Source organism: Bubalus bubalis, chromosome 10 (assembly GCF_019923935.1).
Source record: "Bubalus bubalis isolate 160015118507 breed Murrah chromosome 10, NDDB_SH_1, whole genome shotgun sequence".
NCBI classification, from domain to species: Eukaryota; Metazoa; Chordata; class Mammalia; order Artiodactyla; family Bovidae; genus Bubalus; species Bubalus bubalis.
This window is the reverse complement of record NC_059166.1, coordinates 36,232,175-36,254,216: the sequence shown is the minus strand read 5'-3', so window position 1 is coordinate 36,254,216 and position 22,042 is coordinate 36,232,175. Positions and strand designations below refer to the sequence as shown.

The 22,042-nt window shown below is 41.2% G+C and overlaps 1 protein-coding gene across 2 annotated transcripts in view; it reads right to left on the bottom strand.

Moving 5' to 3' along the window:
• The window catches only part of ARHGAP18 (Rho GTPase activating protein 18), a 206,798-nt gene that overhangs the window by 117,156 nt on the left and 67,600 nt on the right, over positions 1-22,042 (bottom strand). The window contains exon 1 of one of the 2 annotated variants that reach the window (XM_006069503.4): positions 16,720-16,917. The exons of the other annotated variant lie outside the window; for it this stretch is intronic. Coding sequence (XP_006069565.2) covers positions 16,720-16,832 — 113 coding nt within the window. The 5' untranslated portion in view covers positions 16,833-16,917. Of the gene's footprint in view, positions 1-16,719; positions 16,918-22,042 lie in introns of those variants that run through there. 2 annotated transcript variants of the gene reach the window in all.

Sequence of the window (22,042 nt, the reverse complement as noted above, 5' to 3'; positions counted from 1 at the left end):
TTGGGCAAACTCCGGGAGATAGTGAAGGACAGGGAAGCCTGGCGTGCTGCAGTTCATGGGGTCACACAGAGTCAGACCTGACTTAGCAACTGAACAACAATAGGCCACCTTGCTTCCCCAGGCTGCCTCCGTACTGACATTGCCAACACCTCTGTAAGGCGACTGGAGCAATTGTCCAATTGTCCCTTACTTCCATCACTGCTCTCCTCCTCCTCCAGGCCCAGGCCCATTTTTCTGTTCTTGATCCTGAAGCCCAGAGATCACATTGTTTCCTTGACTGAGATCTCTGGAAGCACTGGCCTGAGACGACGACTGGACAGCCTGGGCCTTCTTTGTTAAACGTTTACATTGTGAAACATTTAATTTTTTGCAAAACATGTCCTCCCATCCTTCCTTCTCCCCAAAGAGGCAGACTGTCCATGGAGCTAAGCCTGCCTGAGCAGGCTCCTTTATCAAGACCATCCCATCATCTGTGGGTAACCCGGCAGCACAGGGTTCATATTTTCCTTCCCCACTCCTTGTCCTTCCTGCACTGGGACTGCAGACTTGGCTGCTTGGAAGATAGCTCCATGCAAACCACGTGCCTGGGTCCAGAGAAAGGATATCAAGTCAAGTAGCTTAAAATGGCAGAGAATCTTGGGAGACAAGTAGATTTTTCCGGGTGATGTCTGCACTCCTTCCTGTGTGGCAAAGCAGCACAGGGATGGCATCCTCGGAAAGCAGGACAGCTCTGGGCAGACAGAGAATTCTATTTTGGCCAAGATTAGCAGTTTGTGGCAGCAGGACATTTACGGGAACATGTCATACAGGGACAGCTTGGCCTGCAATTCAACTATTTATAAGACAGGTCTAGGTTTAGGACCAAGAATAAGGTAATCCCCAACGTTTGGCTTTCAGACCAGTTTCAAATTACTTTGCCTAAAAGTGAGGAAGCTCCAGAAAGAGCTGTGGTAGAGTTGATCACTTGGTAAGTAGTTATAAACTAAGAAAATCTATTGATATTTGCTGTAAAAAATTTCTATGGCTAGAAGATAATTCTAAGTATATGCTGTTCAGTCAGCCCGTCCTCACTTACCACCTTCTTAAATATTTTCAGTAATTTAATCAAAAGCGCTTTTGACACACCAAATAGGTCATTTTATTTTGAGATTTTCGGGTCTGTGGTAGTCCAAGATTTTAATGGCCCTGCATCCCTGTGAAGTGTTTGGATGACTTTAATAGGTGACAAGGAGATGCTCAGTAGCAACTGCAACATGCCCACACTTTCACAGCTGAAGAGAACAGCTCATTTGGATTTCAGAGGGAAGTTCTTAGGCAATAGAAAGGGTATTGAGACCAACTAGATGGCTGGGGAAGGCAGAGATGATATAGCTTCACAGTTGTCTTACTGTCCTATTTTTCTAGGACTAAGGAAACTGATTATCGAAGCTTTATTGAAAAATACAACTACCTAATGGCAAGGACAGTGGTGATGATGGCAGTATTTTAAATACATATCGTATTAGTGTATCATGCTGGTTAGGGGAGATTTTCAATGCCTTTGAAGACAGTTTCCAGTTTACAAAGACCTACTGATGGAGAAAGAAGAGAGGCCCCAGCCTGGGGCTTTCTCCTCTACTTTACCTACAGGAACCTCTACTTCACCACGGCTCCCACAGCCCCCACCACAGCATGGTACGCTCAGACTGCTGCTCTGAAAGACCCAGATCTGGGTCTGCCACAGAAGACATCTTGCCCTTTGAATTGAGTCTCCACTGTCATTCAGACACATGTGCTTGGAAGAGAGAAAAACAATAATGGCCCTTATTCTACATCAGTTAGTAGAATGAAAATGACCAAGGTTTCAATCAGAACTGATCTATATACAAGGTGTATGATTTGAAACCAGTTATTTCATGTATTTATGGGAACTTTCTCTGTCTTTGGATGTGTATGGTTATTCTCAATTTATGAAGATTAAACAAAGTCCATTTTAAAGGGCTCTGAACACAGAGTGTACTCAATAAATATTTGTTTTTCTTTTCCTCTGTGATACAATTTGTCCCAGTTACGTGAAGAGCTGACCACAAGAGGCCAGGAGACACCTCAAGGAAGGCCACACAAAACTACTTGCTTAAATGGTAGAATTTACTAAAGCTATTTACTACTTCATTGCAGTAAATGGTATCATGGGGTTTTGAAAGTAGCTCAGGTTATCTTCCAAAGTGCCTATTTTACTACCGAGTGAATTGCTGAGAATTCAGATTCACATAAGCTTCTCTTAACACCAAAGAGAACAAGAGTTTTATTATCAACACACACACCACCAGACAACCAAACGTTCTGTTGTAATTAACTTGTTTTGCATATACTTCCAGAAGCCATATTCAGTTTACAAAAGTTAGAAACTAATCATTTCTATGAACAGCACAGTGAAGACCCTGACAGCAGTCTGCTTGGGTTCAAATCCTAGTCCTGCCAAACTTGGCTCTAGGCCCTCAAGTGAGGTTTGTTGCTCCCTGCCTCTATTTCTCCTTGTGTAAATTAGGAGTGATACCACCTGAGTGCTTGGGTTGTTAACCTCTCTAAAGTAGTGGCAGCAATCCTTACCTTAAAAAAAAAAAAAACACTAACATTGTCCTCTTCTTTCAAATACAGAAAACGTGTAACACATCTACCCCAGACCTTCAACCCACACACAGCAAAACTCCCACACATAACTAACAGACTATCGTGTTGAATCTAAAATGCTGAAAATGCTGTTTACTGAAGACCAAACTATTAGTAAGACTAAGTGCTGTTTCTAGTTGGTGACATGGCATATGACCTCTTGGCTGACAATGAGTGTGGTTTTCCAGATATCCATGTCATACTAAAAATGTAACTCGAGCTATTTCCCCCACATTTGGGTTTAATATGTCATTATTGGGTTTGGAGGCATACATATAAATTTTCCCTATAAAAACATGAGCTAAAAATTTTGTATTAAAAGATGTGCCTGCTATAAAGCTTGGGTACTAAAAAAGCAATAAACATTCTTACCGTGGAAATATGTTCACCAAGAGGAGCTTTAAAAGGGCATACTTTTATTGATAAAACAGTGGCCACAGCAGATAATTTTTAAAAATCCATTATACTACTACCAATACTACCACCACAACAAATAAAGCCCAAAATATGTTCCTAACTCTAAACTATACAATTTTTCAACATGTTTCCACTTATAAAGAAACAATAATATTTGGGGATTTTACAAATTGTGTTCCCTGGAACATTGGTAACAAGCAGGTTTTTTGTTTTTGTTTTTGTTTTGTTTTTTGAAGTCTCCTCAGTGCAATAAATTTAGAATGTGATTCTTGCTACCAGTTTTTGTTTTTTTTTTTAAGAAATTCACAATACTACCTAAAATATATGCTATAAGGCATCTTGCATAAACTTGACTTACACCTAAGTATTAGACCACAAAATGCTTTCTTCTTTCTTAACGGAACACCTAGTGATAATATTCCACGCAATTTGGCAAAAAGAAATCTATCACTTTGACTTATTTATTGAAGGAATTTTGTTTTAAGCAAATTAACAAAGTAATGGTTTTTCCTGAAATGTATAAAAAACCTATTAGAATAAGCCTTCCATTTTAAGGACACATAGCCTGGCCTTGGCTTCCAAGATTCAGGCTACCAACTAAGCTCAAAAGGGGTTAGTCTCTTTTCTTTGCCTGCAAAACAGAGATGATATGATTCCAATTGATAGTATGCATGCGTGCTCAGCCACTAAGTCATATCTGATTCTTCGAAACCCCATCGACTGTAGCCTGAGGACTCCTGACTGTAGCCAGGCTCCTCGGTCTATGGGATTTCCCAGGCAAGATTACTGGAGTGGGTTGCCATTTCCATCTCCAGGTATTGGGACAGGAAAAATGATGTATTTCTCCAATGATCCTAAAATATTAGGAACTAAGTGAGCTGATAAAACATTACCATCATTGCTATAGACAAATAACTAAAATGTATGCAGCAAGTTCTCACAAAACAGTGGCAGCTCTAAGCTGGGGATACAAAGTATTTTTAAAAAATGCTTCCTTGGTGGCTCAGACAGTAAAGAATCTGCCTGCAATGCAGGAGACTCAGGTTCAATCCCTGGAGAAGGATCCCACTCCAGTATTCTTGCCTAGAGAATTTCATGGACAGAGGAGCCTGGTGGCTATAGTCCACAGGGTTGCAAAGAGTCGGACATGACTGAGCAAATGTTTCAGTTCAGTTTCACACATATTCTAATCTCCAAGCACTGTTTTAAAAAATTTCCCCTATATAAGGAAAAAACACCCTCTGCCCTCCAGATTTCGAAGGGTGTTCTAGCCACTTATCTTCCTCTTTGCTTTGAAGGACACCTTGGAGAAGGAAGTGGCAACCCACTCCAGTATTCTTGCCTGGAGAATCCCATGGACAGAGGAGCCTAGAGGGCTACAGTCTGTGGGATCGCAGAGTCAGACATGACTGAGCGACTAAGACTCTGAAGGAAGTGTGGTGAGAGGCAAATATGGTGTAATAATTAGTATAGTAAAGCAACATTTCTGAACAAGAAAGAAAGGAAATTCTACAGTGATGCTATTTAGATATTCTGACAAGCAGTGATAAGAATTACTGGACGACTGCTAAATTTAACTAATGTTCTGGGAGGAGAAAAAGCAAGCAATTCAAATACTGACAATTAATTTTTATACAGCTTCTGGGATGTTTTCCATATGTACTATGTGATCTCAAAAATATTATGTACTCCAAAATACTACATCTGTATCCAATAGTCCCTTAGAGTAAATATCACTGGATATAAATAAACAAGGGCCTTTGGCAACTCTGCTGCTATCAAATAGAGGGAACGTGTTCTTTACAAGGAAGAAGATCTCATTTCTTAGGATTATTCTTTCCAAATTCAAATCCACTTGTGCCTAAAATCAAATTTATAACCCTTTGTGGAAAACGTTTTTGAGAATCTTTTTTTTTTTTTTTTTTTTTGGTGGAAAGGAGAAAGGTCTCTATATTAAATTTTTTGCAAACATAATACTCAGTCTTTCCAAAATATAAAATATCAGTCAATGCACAAATACAGTTAAATTCCTAGGATATACAGGGTAATGAATCCATCTAGTGCTTAGGATAAAGAAAAATTAGGCCTAAGCTTAAGGCATTTATGCTCTTGATGAGTAGAAAAATTTTTCCAACATAAATTTACCTAATAAAGCAAGGCCAGAATGGTAAGTGTACATAGGATGTGCACGTACTGGTGGAAAATAAAGTCAAGATCCAGGGAACAGAGGTTTCTGTCTACAAGAACAGTTGGCCTAAGGCCAGAAAAGGCAGGTAGGAGATGCAGAGAGACTGGAATGATAACTGAGCAGCTTATTGCCAAAGATGACCTTGTTACCCAGCTGAGTAAGCCTCTCCTTCACTGAGAGGAGGTGAAGCCTGTTCCTCCATGCTCTTAAATTACAGATGGGCTATGATTCATTGGCCCACAGAATATGGGCAAGCGGCACTGAGTAACTTCTGAGGCTAGGCCTAAGAAGCCTGGCAGGTTCTACCTAAGACATCTTAGAATGCTCATTCTGGGGTAAGCCAACAAGAGTGTGGGAAGTCTGACTCCTCTGATTCTGCCATGCAGTGAGGAAGCCCAAGCCAGCCATTCAGAGAAGCTGCAAAAGGGGAAAGAAGACCCAGCAGTGCAGGTCAAATCTGTGCACAAAGAAGCCTCTGATGACCCCCATGACTCAGCCCACTTTGCTTGATGGATCCCAAGAAAGAACTTGATTGTGATCCTCCAGAATCAAGAGAGAAAACTGATAAGTCACTAAGTTTTGGATAGTATGTTACAAAGCAACAGACAACTGAAACCACCACCTTGACCTTCAGGATAGGGGTCACATACAGTGGTACCTGGGTCAGATCCAAACTGCAGATTGGATTTTAAAGGGGCTTACTCAGTATTTTTAAAATTCTAGCTAACATTTTCTAATTAAACATACATTTTTCTGCCTGCATTTTCCAATCATCTGCTTCACTTATTATATAATCTGCCAGGCCACTATTGATTCTTAAGTATATAAACCTTTTTCTAAAAAATGGGGAGCAAAGGATTAATAGGGCTTCCCTGATGGTTCAGACAGTAAAGAATCTGCCTGTAACACAGGAGACCCAGGTTCAATCCCTGGGTCAGGAAGATCCACTGGATAAGGGAATGGCTGGCTACCCATTCCTGCCTGGAAAATTCCACAGATAGAGGAGCCTGTCAGGCTACAGTCTATGGGGTCGCAGAGAGTCAGACATGACTGAGCAACTAACAATGAAGGATTAATACACTTAAAAATTTACCTAAATATATCCAGTGTGATGACATTATGTAATTATACTATATTCCAGAATGATTCAAAAATGCTATAATTAAAAACATTTTAGCCTGGAGATATTAAAGCATATATATCCCCATTTTAACAATCAATGATTTACTTAAAAAAAAAAAAGACATCATACAAACTTACTTCTACTGTGACCTAAATAACTTCTATCAGATGATGGACCATAGCTTTGACAGCATTATTTGGAAAGAAATGAAAAGACACTCACTTAGTAACTCTAGTCTAAACATTAATTATAGAATAAGTTGATCGAGTTACATGTTTCTATACCACCTATAAATAGACAAAGTTCCTTTCAACTTTCAGTTCCCAACTCACCTTTTCCTACTCAAACCAAATCTTAATTACTCAATAACAAATTTTTGTGAAGTTTTATACTTCAAAAAAGAGAACCACACATGGCTTCCTAAATATGATACTGAAAACGTTGTTTCAGAATCTGTCCAAAGTATATTGCAAGCTCCCTCAGAGTAGGAATTCTTATATTCATTTTATTCTAGGCTTATATATACTCAGCAAAGATCTTCACAATTGTTTATTAAAATACATATTAAGATTTTTTAAATAATTAAAATTTTAAGACATTCTACATTTATATATTTTTAATGCCTTTCTGAATTATCCAAATCTTATTCTAAGTAGGATTTCAGTTTTATGCTGCTCATCAACAATAAATAATTCTTACTATTTTTTCAAAATATATAGATGATATCTGAGAGACATTAGCATTCAGAGATAAACCAGATCTCTACAGCCAAACCACCCGAACTTGAAAAATTCTTGCTAGTGTGGATTCCATTAATTTTCTACACAGCTTCACTTTTACAGCAGCATGCTATTAAAGCATTTCCCATTTTAAGTTAATTACATTTTACAGTTCTAATCTGATTCAACTAGAGACACAACATATATCAATTACCACATTTCTAAATCTTCCAAAGAAATGACAAATTTCGGCTAGTGCCTGCTCCCTAATGTAGGACAGGCACATGTTCAGGACCTGTGGAAAGACACATCAGGGTATGCAGCGCTCCTGTTTGCCTTGAGAAGTGCACTGTACTGCTGCTGCTGCTGCTGCTAAGTCACTTCAGTCGTGTCCGACTCCGTGCGACCTCATAGACGGTAGCCCACCAGGCTCCCCCGTCCCTGGGATTCTCCAGGCAAGGACACTGGAGTGGGCTGCCATTTCCTTCTCCAGTGCATGAAAGTGAAAAGTGAAAGTGAATTTGCTCAGTTGTGTCCAACTCCTAGCAACCCCATGGACTGCAGCCCACCAAGTTCCTCCATCCATAGGATTTTCCAGGCAAGAGTATTGGAGTGTATTAGAGAAAGACAAAACTAAAGGCAGCAGAAAAAAACATCTCTTTCACGTCTCAACTAACAGAGATCCTAAAAGGCAGCAAAGAACATCACCCCCAACTTACTCGAAGATTTTACTTAGGTTTGAAACATGTTATTGGGAACTCAGGACACATTCTCCCATAGCAACAATGCCACAAATATATGGTGTTTAGAGTTTTCCAATGGCGAAAAGAACTCTATTAATCCAGAAAATGGCACAAACTGGAGCTCTGTGGGATTTGATTACCATCTGTGATGCTACTTTTCTGCCTATGGAAAATGGCTTCTGCATAACTCAGTGGATTACACCTCCCTCCTCTCTCCAGCTCCGTCTGTTTCCTTCCTCCAGGTTCCCACATCCCACCACTAAAGTCCCCAGTCTCTTAGAGGTGGAGGCAGAACAGCCTACTCGGTGAGCCACTCATAAGCAGGAGCTACCAAGTTAATAGCAACTTGAAAGGCAGGTATGAGAGGGATTTGGGAAGAACTGGCTAAGAGGACAGAGTTTCCTAGGCGAGGCCCAGTGCACAGTAAGCATTTAAAGTAATGTATTATGTATGATACAGAGGAAGAGAAAAATCAATAGATAGCCTTTAAGTGTGTGCACTAAATGGGAAACGGGATGTAGCTCAGGGGTAACTGTGTGAGGATCTGGGCTGCGGATATCACACCTTCACTTTAGCTCTGCTCCATGAAATATCACTGCTCGGTTATAAGATCAAGAGTTGTTCAGAAAGTACACAGGTACATTTTAAGGGGGGAAAGTGTAAACATTATCCTGTCTTCAAATATTTTAGCTATGGTGATATACTGGGGCTTGTACCTACAAGTATTCAAATAAGCTAAAGTCAGTTTGGTCTTTGGAGAAGGCAATGGCACCCCACTCCAGTACTCTTGCCTGGAAAATCCCATGGACGGAGGAGCCTGGTGGGCTTCAGTCCATGGGGTCGCTAAGAGTCGGACACGACTGAGCGACTTCACTTTCACTTCTCACTTTCATGCATTGGAGAAGGAAATGGCAACCCATTCCAGTGTTCTTGCCTGGAGAATCCCAGGGATGGGGGAGCCTGGTGGGCTGCCATCTATGGGGTCGCACAGAGTCGGACACGACTGAAGCGACTTAGCAGCAGTAGCAGCAAATAACTGTTCCTTGCTCTACATGAGATGATTTTCCACATTATTAAGAGTAACAAATGATTTAGAAATTTATATCCACCCAAACTACAGAAAGTTGTTTAAAACAGTGGGCCTAACAAGGGTTCAGTACCCATTAAGCCCTTTTTTAAGATAGGTATTCTTAGTATTTCTTAAAATTAATATAATTTGAGATATCTTTATAAATATCTTAAACTTATTCCAAAACACCATTTCTCAAATAAAGAAATTATACTGCATATGTATTAAGCAAACATTCTTTTCCCAAACCACTACAACTCAGCTTCAAAGATGCTTTCTAGCAGTATTTCCAGATTAATTCACCAACATCTGTGACTGAAAGTAAAAGTGTTAGTCCCTCAGTCATGTCTGACTCTTTGTGACCCCAAGGACTGTAGCCGCCAGGCTCCTCTGTCCCCTGTATCATCACAGACGGTCACTGTGCTTTAGAACAAACACTCTTAAGAATGTTACATATACTAACACATTCAAACCTCATAACTCTTGAATTATGTATTAATATGCCCAGTTTGCTGGAGAAAGTGATGGCACCCCACTCCAGTACTCTTGTCTGGAAAATCCCATGGACAGAGGAGCCTGGTAGGCTGCAGTCCATGGGGTTGCGAAGAGTTGGACATGACTGAAAGACTTCACTTTCATGCATTGGAGAAGGAAATGGCAACCCACTCCAGTGTTCTTGCCTGGAGAATCCCAGGGACGGCGGAGCTTGGTGGGCTGCCTGGTGGTCTATGGGGTCGCACAGAGTCGGACACGACTGAAGCGACTTAGCAGCAGCAGCATGCCCAGTTTGCAGAAGGAAAAGAAAAAACTGAGGCTCTATGACATTAAATAACTTGCCCAAGATCACACAGCTATTATGACAGAACCAGGACTCTGACCGAGACAGTCTAGTCTCAAAGTCTATGCATGTAATCACTACAGCCTACTCCCTCTTACACTCATTCAAATTTTTATTACCTGCCTAGAGTAGGTCAAGCCCTTTGCTAAACCCAAGTAAAGAGACAAAATGAGGCAAGACCTCCATAATCAAGGAACTTACATTTTAATTTAATACACAGCAAAAAAGGAAAGTGCAAATTAAAGCAAAAAGTTCAGTATGACAATTCTGGTAAAGTGAACTGTCCTGGGAAAAGTTAGAGTATTGAAAATGATTCAGCAATAATATTCCTGATGTGTACATTTTTTTTGAATGCTTTCAAAAGCTACAGAGTTGATCTTTATAATTAACCTTGAGAAGCAGAACTTCATCACACTCATTTCATAGATGAGGAATGAAATCAAATCTAAACAGCTTACCAAAGATGCCAAGTTACCTTTGGAGGGAAGCTGCCCCATTGACAGAATCTGCTTCTCTAAAAAGACCCCAGATGGTCAATTCATGGGCTTCCCCAGACAGCTCAAAAAAATTAACTGGGCAAAACTGATCCCCGTTCAAAAATTTGAAATTAGCTCATATGCTATGAGGTGTAAGATCTTAGAGGGCTACACAAGTGGGGCATCCATTAAGAGACAAGCTCAAGCTCAAAATATGATTATACAGCCAGTGGACAGAAAAGGATAGAGTCCCCAAAAGAGAGCAACTTATCATGTGACCAGTCCTGAGGGAAGAAGACATGGTCTTTTCCTTATGACCCAGATGCCTGCAATAAACCTCATTTTCCCTGGAGACACAAGTGTTCTTTGCAAAAGTGACTACCGAAAGAGCATGTGTCAAAGGGGTGACATGTCACCATTTTTTTCCCAACACAAAAATTCAGATGTTTGGTGGACTTGAGTAACGACTCCAGATGTAGTAACTGACCATGCAGATCTCCATGGTTTCTGTTTACTTCTTTCAAAAAAGGGGATAAACTTGGCCAGCTCCCAGCAACAAATGCAGAAGTCAAAACAATGTGTCTTCAGAAGTATCCACACATCATCCCGTCTGCTCCCTCTGCCCTAATCCACCCAACACCTTGACTTGTCCCTATCTATGCTTTGTGCTCAGTCGCCTCAGACTCTCTTGTGACCCCATGGACTATAGCCTGCTAGGTTCCTCTACTTATGAGATTTTTCAAGCAAGAAGACAGTGAGTTGCCATTTCCTCCTCCAGGGATCTTCCCAACCCAGGGATCTAACTATTGTCTTCTGCATCTCCTGCATTGAGGGTGGGTTCTTCACCGAATAGACTGGGAAAGCCCAGTCTCCTCCTGTAAAAAAACTTCTTACTTTCTATCTCCTCTTATAGAAAGTAAAACAAAGCCATTAAATATCAGTACTGACTAAAACTTTGACAACAAGCCATTTTATCTTAGAGTATTTGTATGAAATGAAAGGTTTAGGTCAGGAAAGAAATCACCCAGAGGGGAGAGTTCAGGAAGGGACTGGCATCACACCTGGTCTAGGACACCTTCTTCCCCAAACTAAGCTTGGAGGCCACGCTGCTAACCCTTCCCATGCCCACCCTCCACCGCACCACCACCGAAGCAACAGCCTGGAGGCCTCAAGTTTCTGCTGTTGCAAGCTTTCTCACAGGGCCACCACGGGGTAGCAAGTAGAGGGGCTTCTCTGGACTTCTAGGTAGCATTCAGACAAGATGTAGGAGAGCAGAGGCTGCCGAAGAGTGTGAGACCTTACAGACCCACAACCATGGGACACTGGGAACTTCCGCTTGGGTCAAGTGTAGCCTAGGCCTCTAGGATGCCGGGTCCTTTTTCTAAGCTGTAAATGATACTCAGGTGTACAGATAATGAGGAATTTTAAAACAAGAGAAAAAAGTAATTCATTTTGGTGGGCCAATTATTAAAAACTCTTTAGGTCTAATTGCCAGGCAATCCGGAAGCCATCATGAGCACTGTTAAATGCATCAGTCTTTGTGAGTTTGTTTTGCTACAACACTCTCAAAAACATGACAAATACTAAGAACTTAAAAGAGCAACCATAAACCTTGCAAAGCACTAGCGTCACTCAGAAGAGAGATGAGGGTAAACAGTGAAAAACGTTAAGTGTGCCATTGAAGTCGAGGAAAGTTTTCAGCAGGTTCCTTTCGTTTTGCTTTTTTTTTTTTAAAAAAAAAAAAAGGTGGGGTTCTTGAGATTTATAAATCCTTATACTTAAAAGACATATACCTAATATAAGTCCCATGAAGATGCTTTAAAGAGTCCCACAAAAATCAGAGACCTCACAGATGAGGGTGGTTAGAAGGCAAATACCACATAATTCTAAATGAAGGTAAGACCTGTCTAGTTAGAATACTGGGTGTGTCTTTTAACAACTCAAGAGAAAATTACTAGTAAGACTTTTAAATGACACAGTAAAGAAAATCAGTTTTTAGAAAGCACTCTTACACCAGGAAATGAGGACTAGATTGATCTAGAAAACAATTATCCGTATGGGCAGGTTAAAAATGCATTTGGTCACTAACTCCTGCAAAATCAGAATGACAAATCACCCTTAAACTCCAAGGTCAAGGAAAATGGTCCACATATTACATAATTTCATTATAAAAACTCTTCACCATTCCGTCACCAAAAAATATAATTTCAAATAATACATAAATTCAAAAGGAAAGAACTCTATCTGTGGTAGCGTACTTTTTTTTAAATGTTACAAATTCAACTTGAAAGACATAAGAAGGTGGCAGCCCTCTTTAATTTGGCACACCAGAAGCAGTAATTCTTAAAGGAGGAGGACAGAAGCATGGAGGCAGCAATTAGTCCAGCTGCCAAAAGAGGACCCACCCACATTCCAGCCTGCCATAAAAGTCAATGTTTGCAGACCTCAGCATGGCCCATCAATGCCCCAAGGCAGGCCTGTTATAAGTGGCTGTCACTAGTTCAAATTGTAAATGTTGCTTGGGATCAAAAGGACATCTCCAAGGTCTTTTAAACTTCCAAGGCCTGAATTTTTACATCATTAATTGCTGGTTATGTCATTTTTAGTTAAGCATATGGATCATGGCCATGTTTCTTAACACATGACAAAATATTATTTGTAAAAATACTTCTGAAATGAAAAAGAATATATTGTACACCACAAAGCTCAATAAGTTATTTTTCTGTATCTACTGTGAAAAAAAGCAGAGGCTAGCCATAAACTCTTCCCTGTTCTATGGGCTTTACACGGATCTTCCCACGTAATCCTCCCTGTGAAGTGAGTACACCATGAAGTTCAATTTACAAGACAGTTAAATAATCCTTCTAAGGCCAAGCTGCTGATGACTGGCAGAACTGGGATTCGACCCCATGCAGCCTGGCCCCACACCCAGAGTTTCAGGGTTTATGTCACCGTGACAGTGCCTCCTGGTTCTGCCTCTGCCCAAAACCAGTGGCAAACGGCTTCAGCAAAACAAAATCTTTCATGATGAACACCATACATGTACTCATGGAAGACATAAAAATATCTCATATGATAACTAGATAACTAGAGTCAGAGGTTCAGTAAGAAGAAAAATACTACTGACGTTAATATTTATCAAATATCAGCAAAAACTGATAGGAAGCAAATAAAACAAACAGCTCTGCTTAAAATGACAGGAAAGTCAAGGCAGAATAGTAAGGATAGCCAAAATGCAGTCTTTTTTGAAAAACTGCTTTGCAAAAGTAAACATTAAAAAACCTACTTGAAAATTAACAAGTAAATAAAGTCTTATAAATATAGCTACTCATAAAAAGTGGTTTCCTCTGGAAACATCTGACTATGTACAACTCAGTCAGAACTAGCATTAGCATATTTCTTCAAATCCTAATGTTTTCAAGAAGAAACATAACAAAAAAACTGGAAAGCAGGATTCTGTAACTATTTGAAAGACTAACCAGGACTGGGCTTCTCAGGTAGCACAGTGGTAAAGAATCACCTGCCAATGCAGGAGACACAAGAGATGTGGGTTCGATCCCTGGATCGGGAAGATCCTCTGGATCTGGATCTAGGAAATGGCAACCCACTCCAGTATTCTTGTCTGGAAAATTCCATGGACAGAGGAGTCTGGCGGACTACAGCCCATGGGGTCGCAAAGAGTCAGACAGGACTGAGCACACACACACAGCAAAAACAAGAGTAGCAAGAATTCCTTAATCAAATAAACAATGACTATGTCCCGATAAAGAGGGATAATGGAATGGAATGGAGGGAATTTTAGACTAACAACTTACAAAATTAGCTCCTTACTATCCCAGCTTTCCCAAAGACCAAAAGAACAATTAAAAAAAAAAAAAAAAAAGGATTTGGTAATATAGGTCTAAAACTCACTTTCTATAAATATCCGAAATCATATACATAATCCTCTATACTTATCAAATAGCATATAATGAGTTCATCTAATTGAACTTTTGAATAAGTAGTTCATCAAAGTGCATGTTATTTAGAAGAGACAAAGTCTTGCAAAAAGCCAAATAAGACTTCTGTGCTGCCTTCAAAAAATGTTAAATAGGTGGACACAGAGTCTAACTTCTGTCTCTTTTTCAGAGGTTTTGCTTTATTTTGGTTTGGTTTGATTTTTGAAATGCTTTTTAAAATAGGCATCTACCTTGCACCTTGGGGCAGCTTGCCAATGCTTAAAGTACAAGCTGAGCACTCCAGCCCCAAAGCCCTGTGTACTGCCTCTCCCTCACCATCATCTTTAAGGGATCACTCCTGATGCCATTCCTTCTTCAAATCCCTCCTCCCTCCACCTACCCCAACTGCAATATCTCAACCCTTTCAAACTAAAGAAGGTGCCTTCCAAAGAAACACTGAGCTTATCTGATAAATTAGTTAATGTGCTTAAGGGTAAAAGCAAAAAAGGACTGTCCCTTTTCTCGCCTTTCCTCCCAGCCCTAAAACAAAGGCTCCCATCTTCTCCAGCAGAGGACTCTGATTCAGTGGTGGGAACTGGCACCAGTACGGGCAAGCAATATGGCAGCCAGTGGTGGGGAGGGGGGACCTGAAAAACAGATCTGGTGCCACCCGATGGAGAGCAGTCACTCTGAGCAGCTGCCCACCCTGCAGCCTCTTGACTTTGCTCTAACCTAAGCTGAAAATGGGGGGTTCCCTGGTGGCTGAGTGGTAAAGAATCCACCTACCAAAGCAGGAGCTGCAGGTTCCATCCTTGGGTTGGGAAGATCCCCTGGAGAAGGAAATGGCAACCCACTCCAGTATTCTTACCTGGAGAATCCCATGGACAGAGGAGCCTGGCAGGCTACAGTCCATGGTGTCTCAGAATTCGGACACAACTGAGTGACAACAAGGCTGAGAATGACCCATCCTTTCCTCTCTTTTGTCCCACAACCCACTCAAGTATAGGTCACTTGAGTATAGGTCACCCACAACAGGCAGCTAAGCTCCAAACACAGGATGAAGTCTCCGTATCTCAGTACGCAAAGCCCTAGAAAAGACCTTGCAAAAAAGCTTAATTCCTGGGGTTTGAGTCAAGGTAATAAAAGTGAGAGGTCAGGCCTCAATGTCCCTAAGCTTCTTTTCACTCAAGATCCAAAATTCAGCTCACATCTTCAGGCCATTCCAGAGTAAAGTCTCTGGAGAATGTGCAATTTGGACTGTCAAGTGGAGTCCAAGTTATGGACAATAAGGGGTTGGCATTGCTGTCTGCTTACTGCTGAAAGGTAACTATCCCCTTAGTGCACTACAAAAAAAAAGAAAAAGAAAACATGTTATGAGCTCTCAGACAAAATACTTAAAAAGATAGAAAATAAATTAACACACCCAAAGTACAAGCAGCAAATCCCTTTTATCTTTGGAAATGAATTAATTCAATAGAATACATATGGTGGTTGCTATGTAAGGAAAAATTCTAGTCAGCCTGGGAATCTAAGGCAGAGTATTACAGCCAGTCCTTTGATTTTTATTCCCCTCCCCCATATCTGGGGATTTTAAAACAAATGAAAGAAGGCATTATTCCAGCTTAAGGCCTAAGCATAAGTCACAAAAGAACAAAGAAGGTTTTATTATTACATTAAACATCAAGGAGGAAATGTGCTTACTGATAATTAGTGTCCTACCCTATTAGGTTAGCATTTGCTGTTTGCAAGCTTCTGGGCCAATATTTACAATTTATATCTAATACGGAGGTAAAAATGTTCAGCTAGTGAGAAGGTCATTAAGGAAAGGTAAGGGGAAAAAAAAACCTTGAAAAAACAGAGCAAAATACACAGAGAGAAAGGTACTCTTTGCGCCTCAGTGGTCTACAGAATATTCGCCCCCTCTACCTATAAAGTGAGTTCACATTAACCACAGGTCACTCTGGTAGCAGAGTACTACTTCCTGACAAAACCTTTCTGAAAGCTCCCCCCAATAACAACAACAAAAAATCTACATACACCAAAGAATGTGAAACATACTGCCACAGGCCAGTGTCTTGGGCTTTCTGCCTAAGAAGTTTGCTTTCGGCCAGAAGAGAGGGGGAAAAAAAACATACTGTAACAACAACAGATTGTACAATGAACAGCCCTCCTGCTTGTTGGCACTGTTCCCAAGCAGCAGTTTCAGTGGCTGGGCCTTGGGCCCATTCAAGAATTCCATCTCACAGGAAGTGTTTCAAATATAGTTATTTGATCTTTCAGCATTTGCAAATGCACCTGCTGAGCGAGGAGCCTGACAGCCATCGCCCCAGTTCCTTCCTATCCGTCTTCACCAGTCATCGTGGAGGCGGTTTCCGACTCAAACTAGGTGAGATGTAAAGTACAGAAAGCCCCAAACATTTCTGCTGCTGCACGAGGTTAGGCGCGACCTGCGGCTGTAGCTTACTTTCTACCCACACCAACTTCCCTGTCACTTTCTTCCCTGAGGAGCAGGTAAGAGCGTTTTGTTTTGTTCTCTGGCTTTCGAGTGCCCAGGCTTACCTCGAGGCGGCTTCCTCCCCGCCCTTGCCATGGCTCCCCCCCAGGGCCTGGTCCTTGCCGCTGGGGTGGTAGGCAGTGAGGACAACTGCCTGGGAATTGGAGAGCCAGCTCATGGTGAGAGAAGGGGCATAGTTTCTGCGATGCTGACACAGAGGAGGGAATGAAGTTCTTGGCTCGCCCGGCAACTCGACTCATTAGCATCCGCCGGCTCCGCCCACCGAGGTCGGCGATTCACACGGGAGGGGCGGGGCCTCTCGGCGCGCGCCGCGCCTCTCCAATGGAGAGACCGGTGACTCAGAGCCATGATCCCAGCCCGGGACCAACCCAGTCCGAAAGGCCTGGGTTAAAGGGTGGGGGTGTAGGGGTTACTTGTTGCCCCCTCCCCTAAGTTATTCTGATCTGATTAAACTGCCAGGTTGTAGCCGCCTCTCATTCTTGTAAGCACAAGTTTTCTTGGTTAGGAAACAATGAATTGCCGCAGAGCCTTTTTTTTTTCTTTCTTTCTTAATTCCTGTTTCCATCTGATAATTTCTGCTACTTCATGTAACACGAGTAAGGGCTTTTCTTAACCCCTGCACGTCAGCGTTAAAATTAACCATAGCAAAACCCAATGAACCTGCCCAGCAGACAAGAGAGGCTACCTCTTGTATCTGGTTAAAAATGTTCGCAGCGGAAATGTCACCTTCTTTCACATAAAAGCCAATGCCAAGTTTACCTTTTGCTTTTAATAAAATACCCTTCAGTACCAAAAAGAGCTGCATCTACCAAAAGTGTTAAATGGCATTGTTGAGAATTTAAAAAAAAAGTACTATTTGTTGAGCACCTACTATATGCAAGGTGCTCTCTGTGACAGGTGTTGTACATGTACTATCTCATTCAATTCAGTTAAATTCTCTCTCTCCCTCCTCCCCCTCTTTCTCTCACACACATACACATCTTATAACAAGGGTATCTGCAGGAAAGTGAGGCTGAAGGGCTGATTAAGTTCCTTGTCTCTCCACTAGTTGGCCCCTGCTTCCCTGGTGGCTCAGTGGTAAAGAATCTGCCTGCCAATGCAGGAGACACAAGTAGAATCACTGGGTCAGGAAGATCCCCCAGAGAAGGAAATGGCACCCACCCCAGTATTCTTGCCTGGGAAATTCCATGGACAGAGAGGAGCCTGGGGTCCATGGGGCGGCAAAGAGCTGGACACAACTGAGCGAGTATACAACAACTAAGATAACAATTGTTCTATGCCAGAGCTAGATTTGCACAGAATTCTAGGCTAAAATCCATTCTTTTTAACCACTATCCTGCTTTTGTCCTGTAGATAAGGAAACAAATGAAAAAGTTATTAAAAATGTAAGATTTTTCTGTCCTTTCTCCTCTAAAAAAAAAATTCTATACTCTTCTATATATCTAGTAGCCTGAATTGAAGTGGCTTTTGTTGTTCATTTTCATGTCTATTAGTATTTGTATTCAAACTTTCTTATAAATAAGCTGTCAGTTTCATCATTCCATAAAAATACTGTTTATACTTTTTATTATGTAAAATGATCATGAGAAATAAGTACTTTATTCATACTTACACATCTTTTTTTTAATTTTATTTTATTTTTTAAACTTTACATAATTGTATTAGTTTTGCCAAACATCCATACTTACACATCTTAAAGTACCAAAATTTTTTTTATTATTTTTTAAATCCTCTTTGGTAACTACTGTGAACTCCCACTTATAAGTCTTCCAAAAAAAGTTTATTATAGGTTTCTCCCTCCCCTCTCTCCATAACTAGTTGGTCAATTTTTGCACAAATGCCTCCATCAGGCTCTACCTATTGTCTTGCTTCCTCCTAAGAATTATCTGGCACATCACTATCACACCCAAGCATAAGCCCTAATGATGTTGCTCCACACGTAAAAACTTCCACTGGTTCCCCATTGGAACCATTGTTTGCCAGAACCAGTTTCAAACTTTTGAGAAGAGTACTGTACGTTCTTGCTCCTTTACTCACACAAGTCTTGCCATGGCTTCTGCCAGACACCAGTCTCTCTGGTCCCACTGTCATTCCTTCTGTCCCTTCTATATCTAACTTAATCCTTCCACATAGTGGGTCTTTAGTGACTGCTAAAGACCCACTGTGTGGAAGGATTAAGTTAGATATAGAAGGACAGAAAGGAATGACAGTGGGACCAGAGAGACTGGTGTCTGGCAGAAGCCATGGCAAGACTTGTGGAGAAGGCAATGGCACCCCACTCCAGTACTCTTTCCTGGAAAATCCCATGGACGGAGGAGCCTGGTGGGCCGCAGTCCGTGGGGTCGCTAAGAGTCGGACACGACTGAGCGACTTCACTTTCACTTTTCACTTTCATGCATTGGAGCAGGAAGTAGCAACCCACTCCAATGTTCTTGCCTGGAGAATCCCAGGGACGGGGGAGCCTGGTGGGCTGCCGTCTACGGGGTCACACAGAGTCAGACACGACTGAAGCGACTTAGCAGCAGCAGCAGCAGCAGTGACTGCTGACCAGTAAAGAACTGAATGAATTTAGTATGCCCTTAGAAAGTACACTAGTTTTTGTTGTTGTTGTTGTTAAAATTGGTAAATTAGACAAACGATCCTCATAGTGGTATGAACCTATGATGCGATGTTTACTAGTTCAGGCAAGAAAAATACAGGAAGGCAAAAGGGAAATTGATTGTATGAGTTCCTTTTAATTCTTTATGTGGAAAAATGAGTAGTGTTTCCACATTCACCCTTCTTTCTTATGCAGCTGCTCTGAGATGCAAGAAAAATCCAGGAATCCCTATCTTCTACATTATTGGTAGGCCATATATTCTAGAGGGCTTCCTAGATGGTGCTAGTGGTAAAGAACCCTCCTGCCCAATGCAGGAGACATAAGAGATGTGGGTTCAATCCCTGGGTCTAGAAGACCCATGGAGAAGGACACAGCAACCCACTCCAGTATTCCTGCCTGGAGAATCCCATGAACAGAGGGGCCCAGTGGACTACAGTCCATAGGGTCTCAAAGAGTTGGACATGACTGAAGAGACTTAGCACACATGCATTCCTGTTGTTGTTCAGTCTCTCAGTTATGTTCGACTCTTTGTAACCCCAGCATGGACTGAGGCACACTAGGCTTGCCTGTCCTTCACTATCTCCCAGAGTTTGCTCAAACTCATGTCCATTGAGTCAGTGATACCAACCAACCATTTCATCTTCTGTTACCTACTTCTCCTCCCGCCTTCAATCTTTCCCAGCATCAGGGTCTTTTCCAATGAGTTGGCTCTTGCCATCAGGTGGCCAGAGTATTGGAACTTCAGCATCAGTCTTTCTAATGAATATTCACAGTTGATTTCCTTTAGGATTGACTGGTTTGATTCCTTGCTGTTCAAGGGTCTCTCAAGAGTCTTCTCCAGTACCACAGTTTGAAAGTTTGCTTCTCTATTTTTCTATTACTCCATCCTTTCTTTCCCATCCTTCCCTGGACTTTTTTTTTTTTAACATATTTTTCTATTTTTCCTTCTTCTTTCACTGTCTCCTCAGTCTGTCGGTGTAACACATGCCCACTGAGAGCCCTGAACACTACCAACTCTCATGAGACCATTTATGATAAAGGGACCTTTTGTCTGGTTTTAACCAAAATGATGATTAAGCTATATCTTTATCTAATTATAGGCTCTCCATTTGTTTAATAACAAGCAAATCACAATGTGTAAATCAAAACATAACTACTAGCTCAAAATAAAACTTGGGTTCATAGGGTATGTGTGTGCTCAGTCATCCAGTCCAGTCTGACTCTTTGTCACCCCATGGACTATAGCCCGCCAGCCTCCTCTATCCATGGGATTTTCCAGGCAAGAAGGCTGGAGTGGGTTGCCATTTCCTCATCCAGGCAATCTTTCCAACTCAGGGATCGAACTCTCATCTCCTGTATCTCCTGCTTGGAGACAGATTCTTTGCCACTGAGCAAGCCAAAATAACATTTGGGTTCACAGTAGCCAAGTTTCTTAACTTTTGTGAGGCATAAAATAAAATGTGATACAAATTGATTTACATAGTTTGGGTACATAAAATCTGAATCCTCTTAAGTTAACTTTCAGGTACATGAAAGTCTTCTGGACTCCTCTTCTTTTCCTCCTAATAAGTCCTGTTATTACTGATCTGAGAATGTTTCCTGTAATAGGGAGACAGCTTGTGCCCTGGTGTGTTTAACTCTGCAAGGAGATCCAACCAGTCCATTCTGAAGGAGATCAGCCCTGGGATTTCTTTGGAAGGAATGATGCTAAAGCTGAAACTCCAGTACTTTGGCCACCTCATGCGAAGAGTTGACTCATTGGAAAAGACTCTGATGCTGGGAGGGATTGGGGGCAGGAGGAGAAGGGGACGACAGAGGATGAGATGGCTGGATGGCATCACTGACTTGATGGATGTGAGTCTCAGCGAACTCCGGGAGTTGGTGATGGACAGGGAGGCCTGGCGTGCTGTGATTCATGGGGTCGCAAAGAGTCAGACACGACTGAGCGACTGATCTGATCTGATAGGCTCAAACAGATGAAGAATAGTTTTCAGAATTTTCTTATGACCATCACAGAAGCAAATCCTACTACCAAGATGCTCTCTTGATAGGCTTTTTAACACCTAAAAGCCTACCAAGAATAAGCTAGTCTGTCCCTCATACCCTTCCTCATAGAGACACATTTTATGGAAAAAAAAAAAAAAAAGTATTATTTTACTCTCTTCTTTAACCACTTTTAAATAAATGCTAAGAACATAACATCCTTGAAGATGTTACTATTCCAAGCTATTGATTGCATGCCAAAGTCTTTCCTGTTATGAAATATCTCACAAAGTAATTAACAACATCAAGATGGTTGAAACATTCATTTCATTCATTCCCTTCAAATGGGATGTACTAGATGACTTATGGAGGAAAAAGGAAGCTGTAATTTATGTACCCTAATCAGTTGTGAAAAATAGGGTGGAGATAGTACTGCAGCCTGAGATAATTTGACAGTCATGTTCAAAAATAATGAATAAAATTCTTAGCTTCAATGCTAGTAGTATCAAGGAATTTATTAACAGGTTTTCATATTCTGATTTAGGAGCCTCGTTAATAGTATGGAGTTATATTTGCAAGATACCAAAACTGCAACAGATCAACATATTTATATAATTTTTCTTTAATTGGTTTCTGTCATTTTAAATGGAATTAACTAAGGAGAATGTTTATATTCAAACAAACACTGTAAGATAATTGGAAGCCTTCTTTATGGTCCAACTCTCATATCCGTACATGATTATCGGAAAAACCATAGCTTTGACTATGCGGACCTTTGTTAGCAA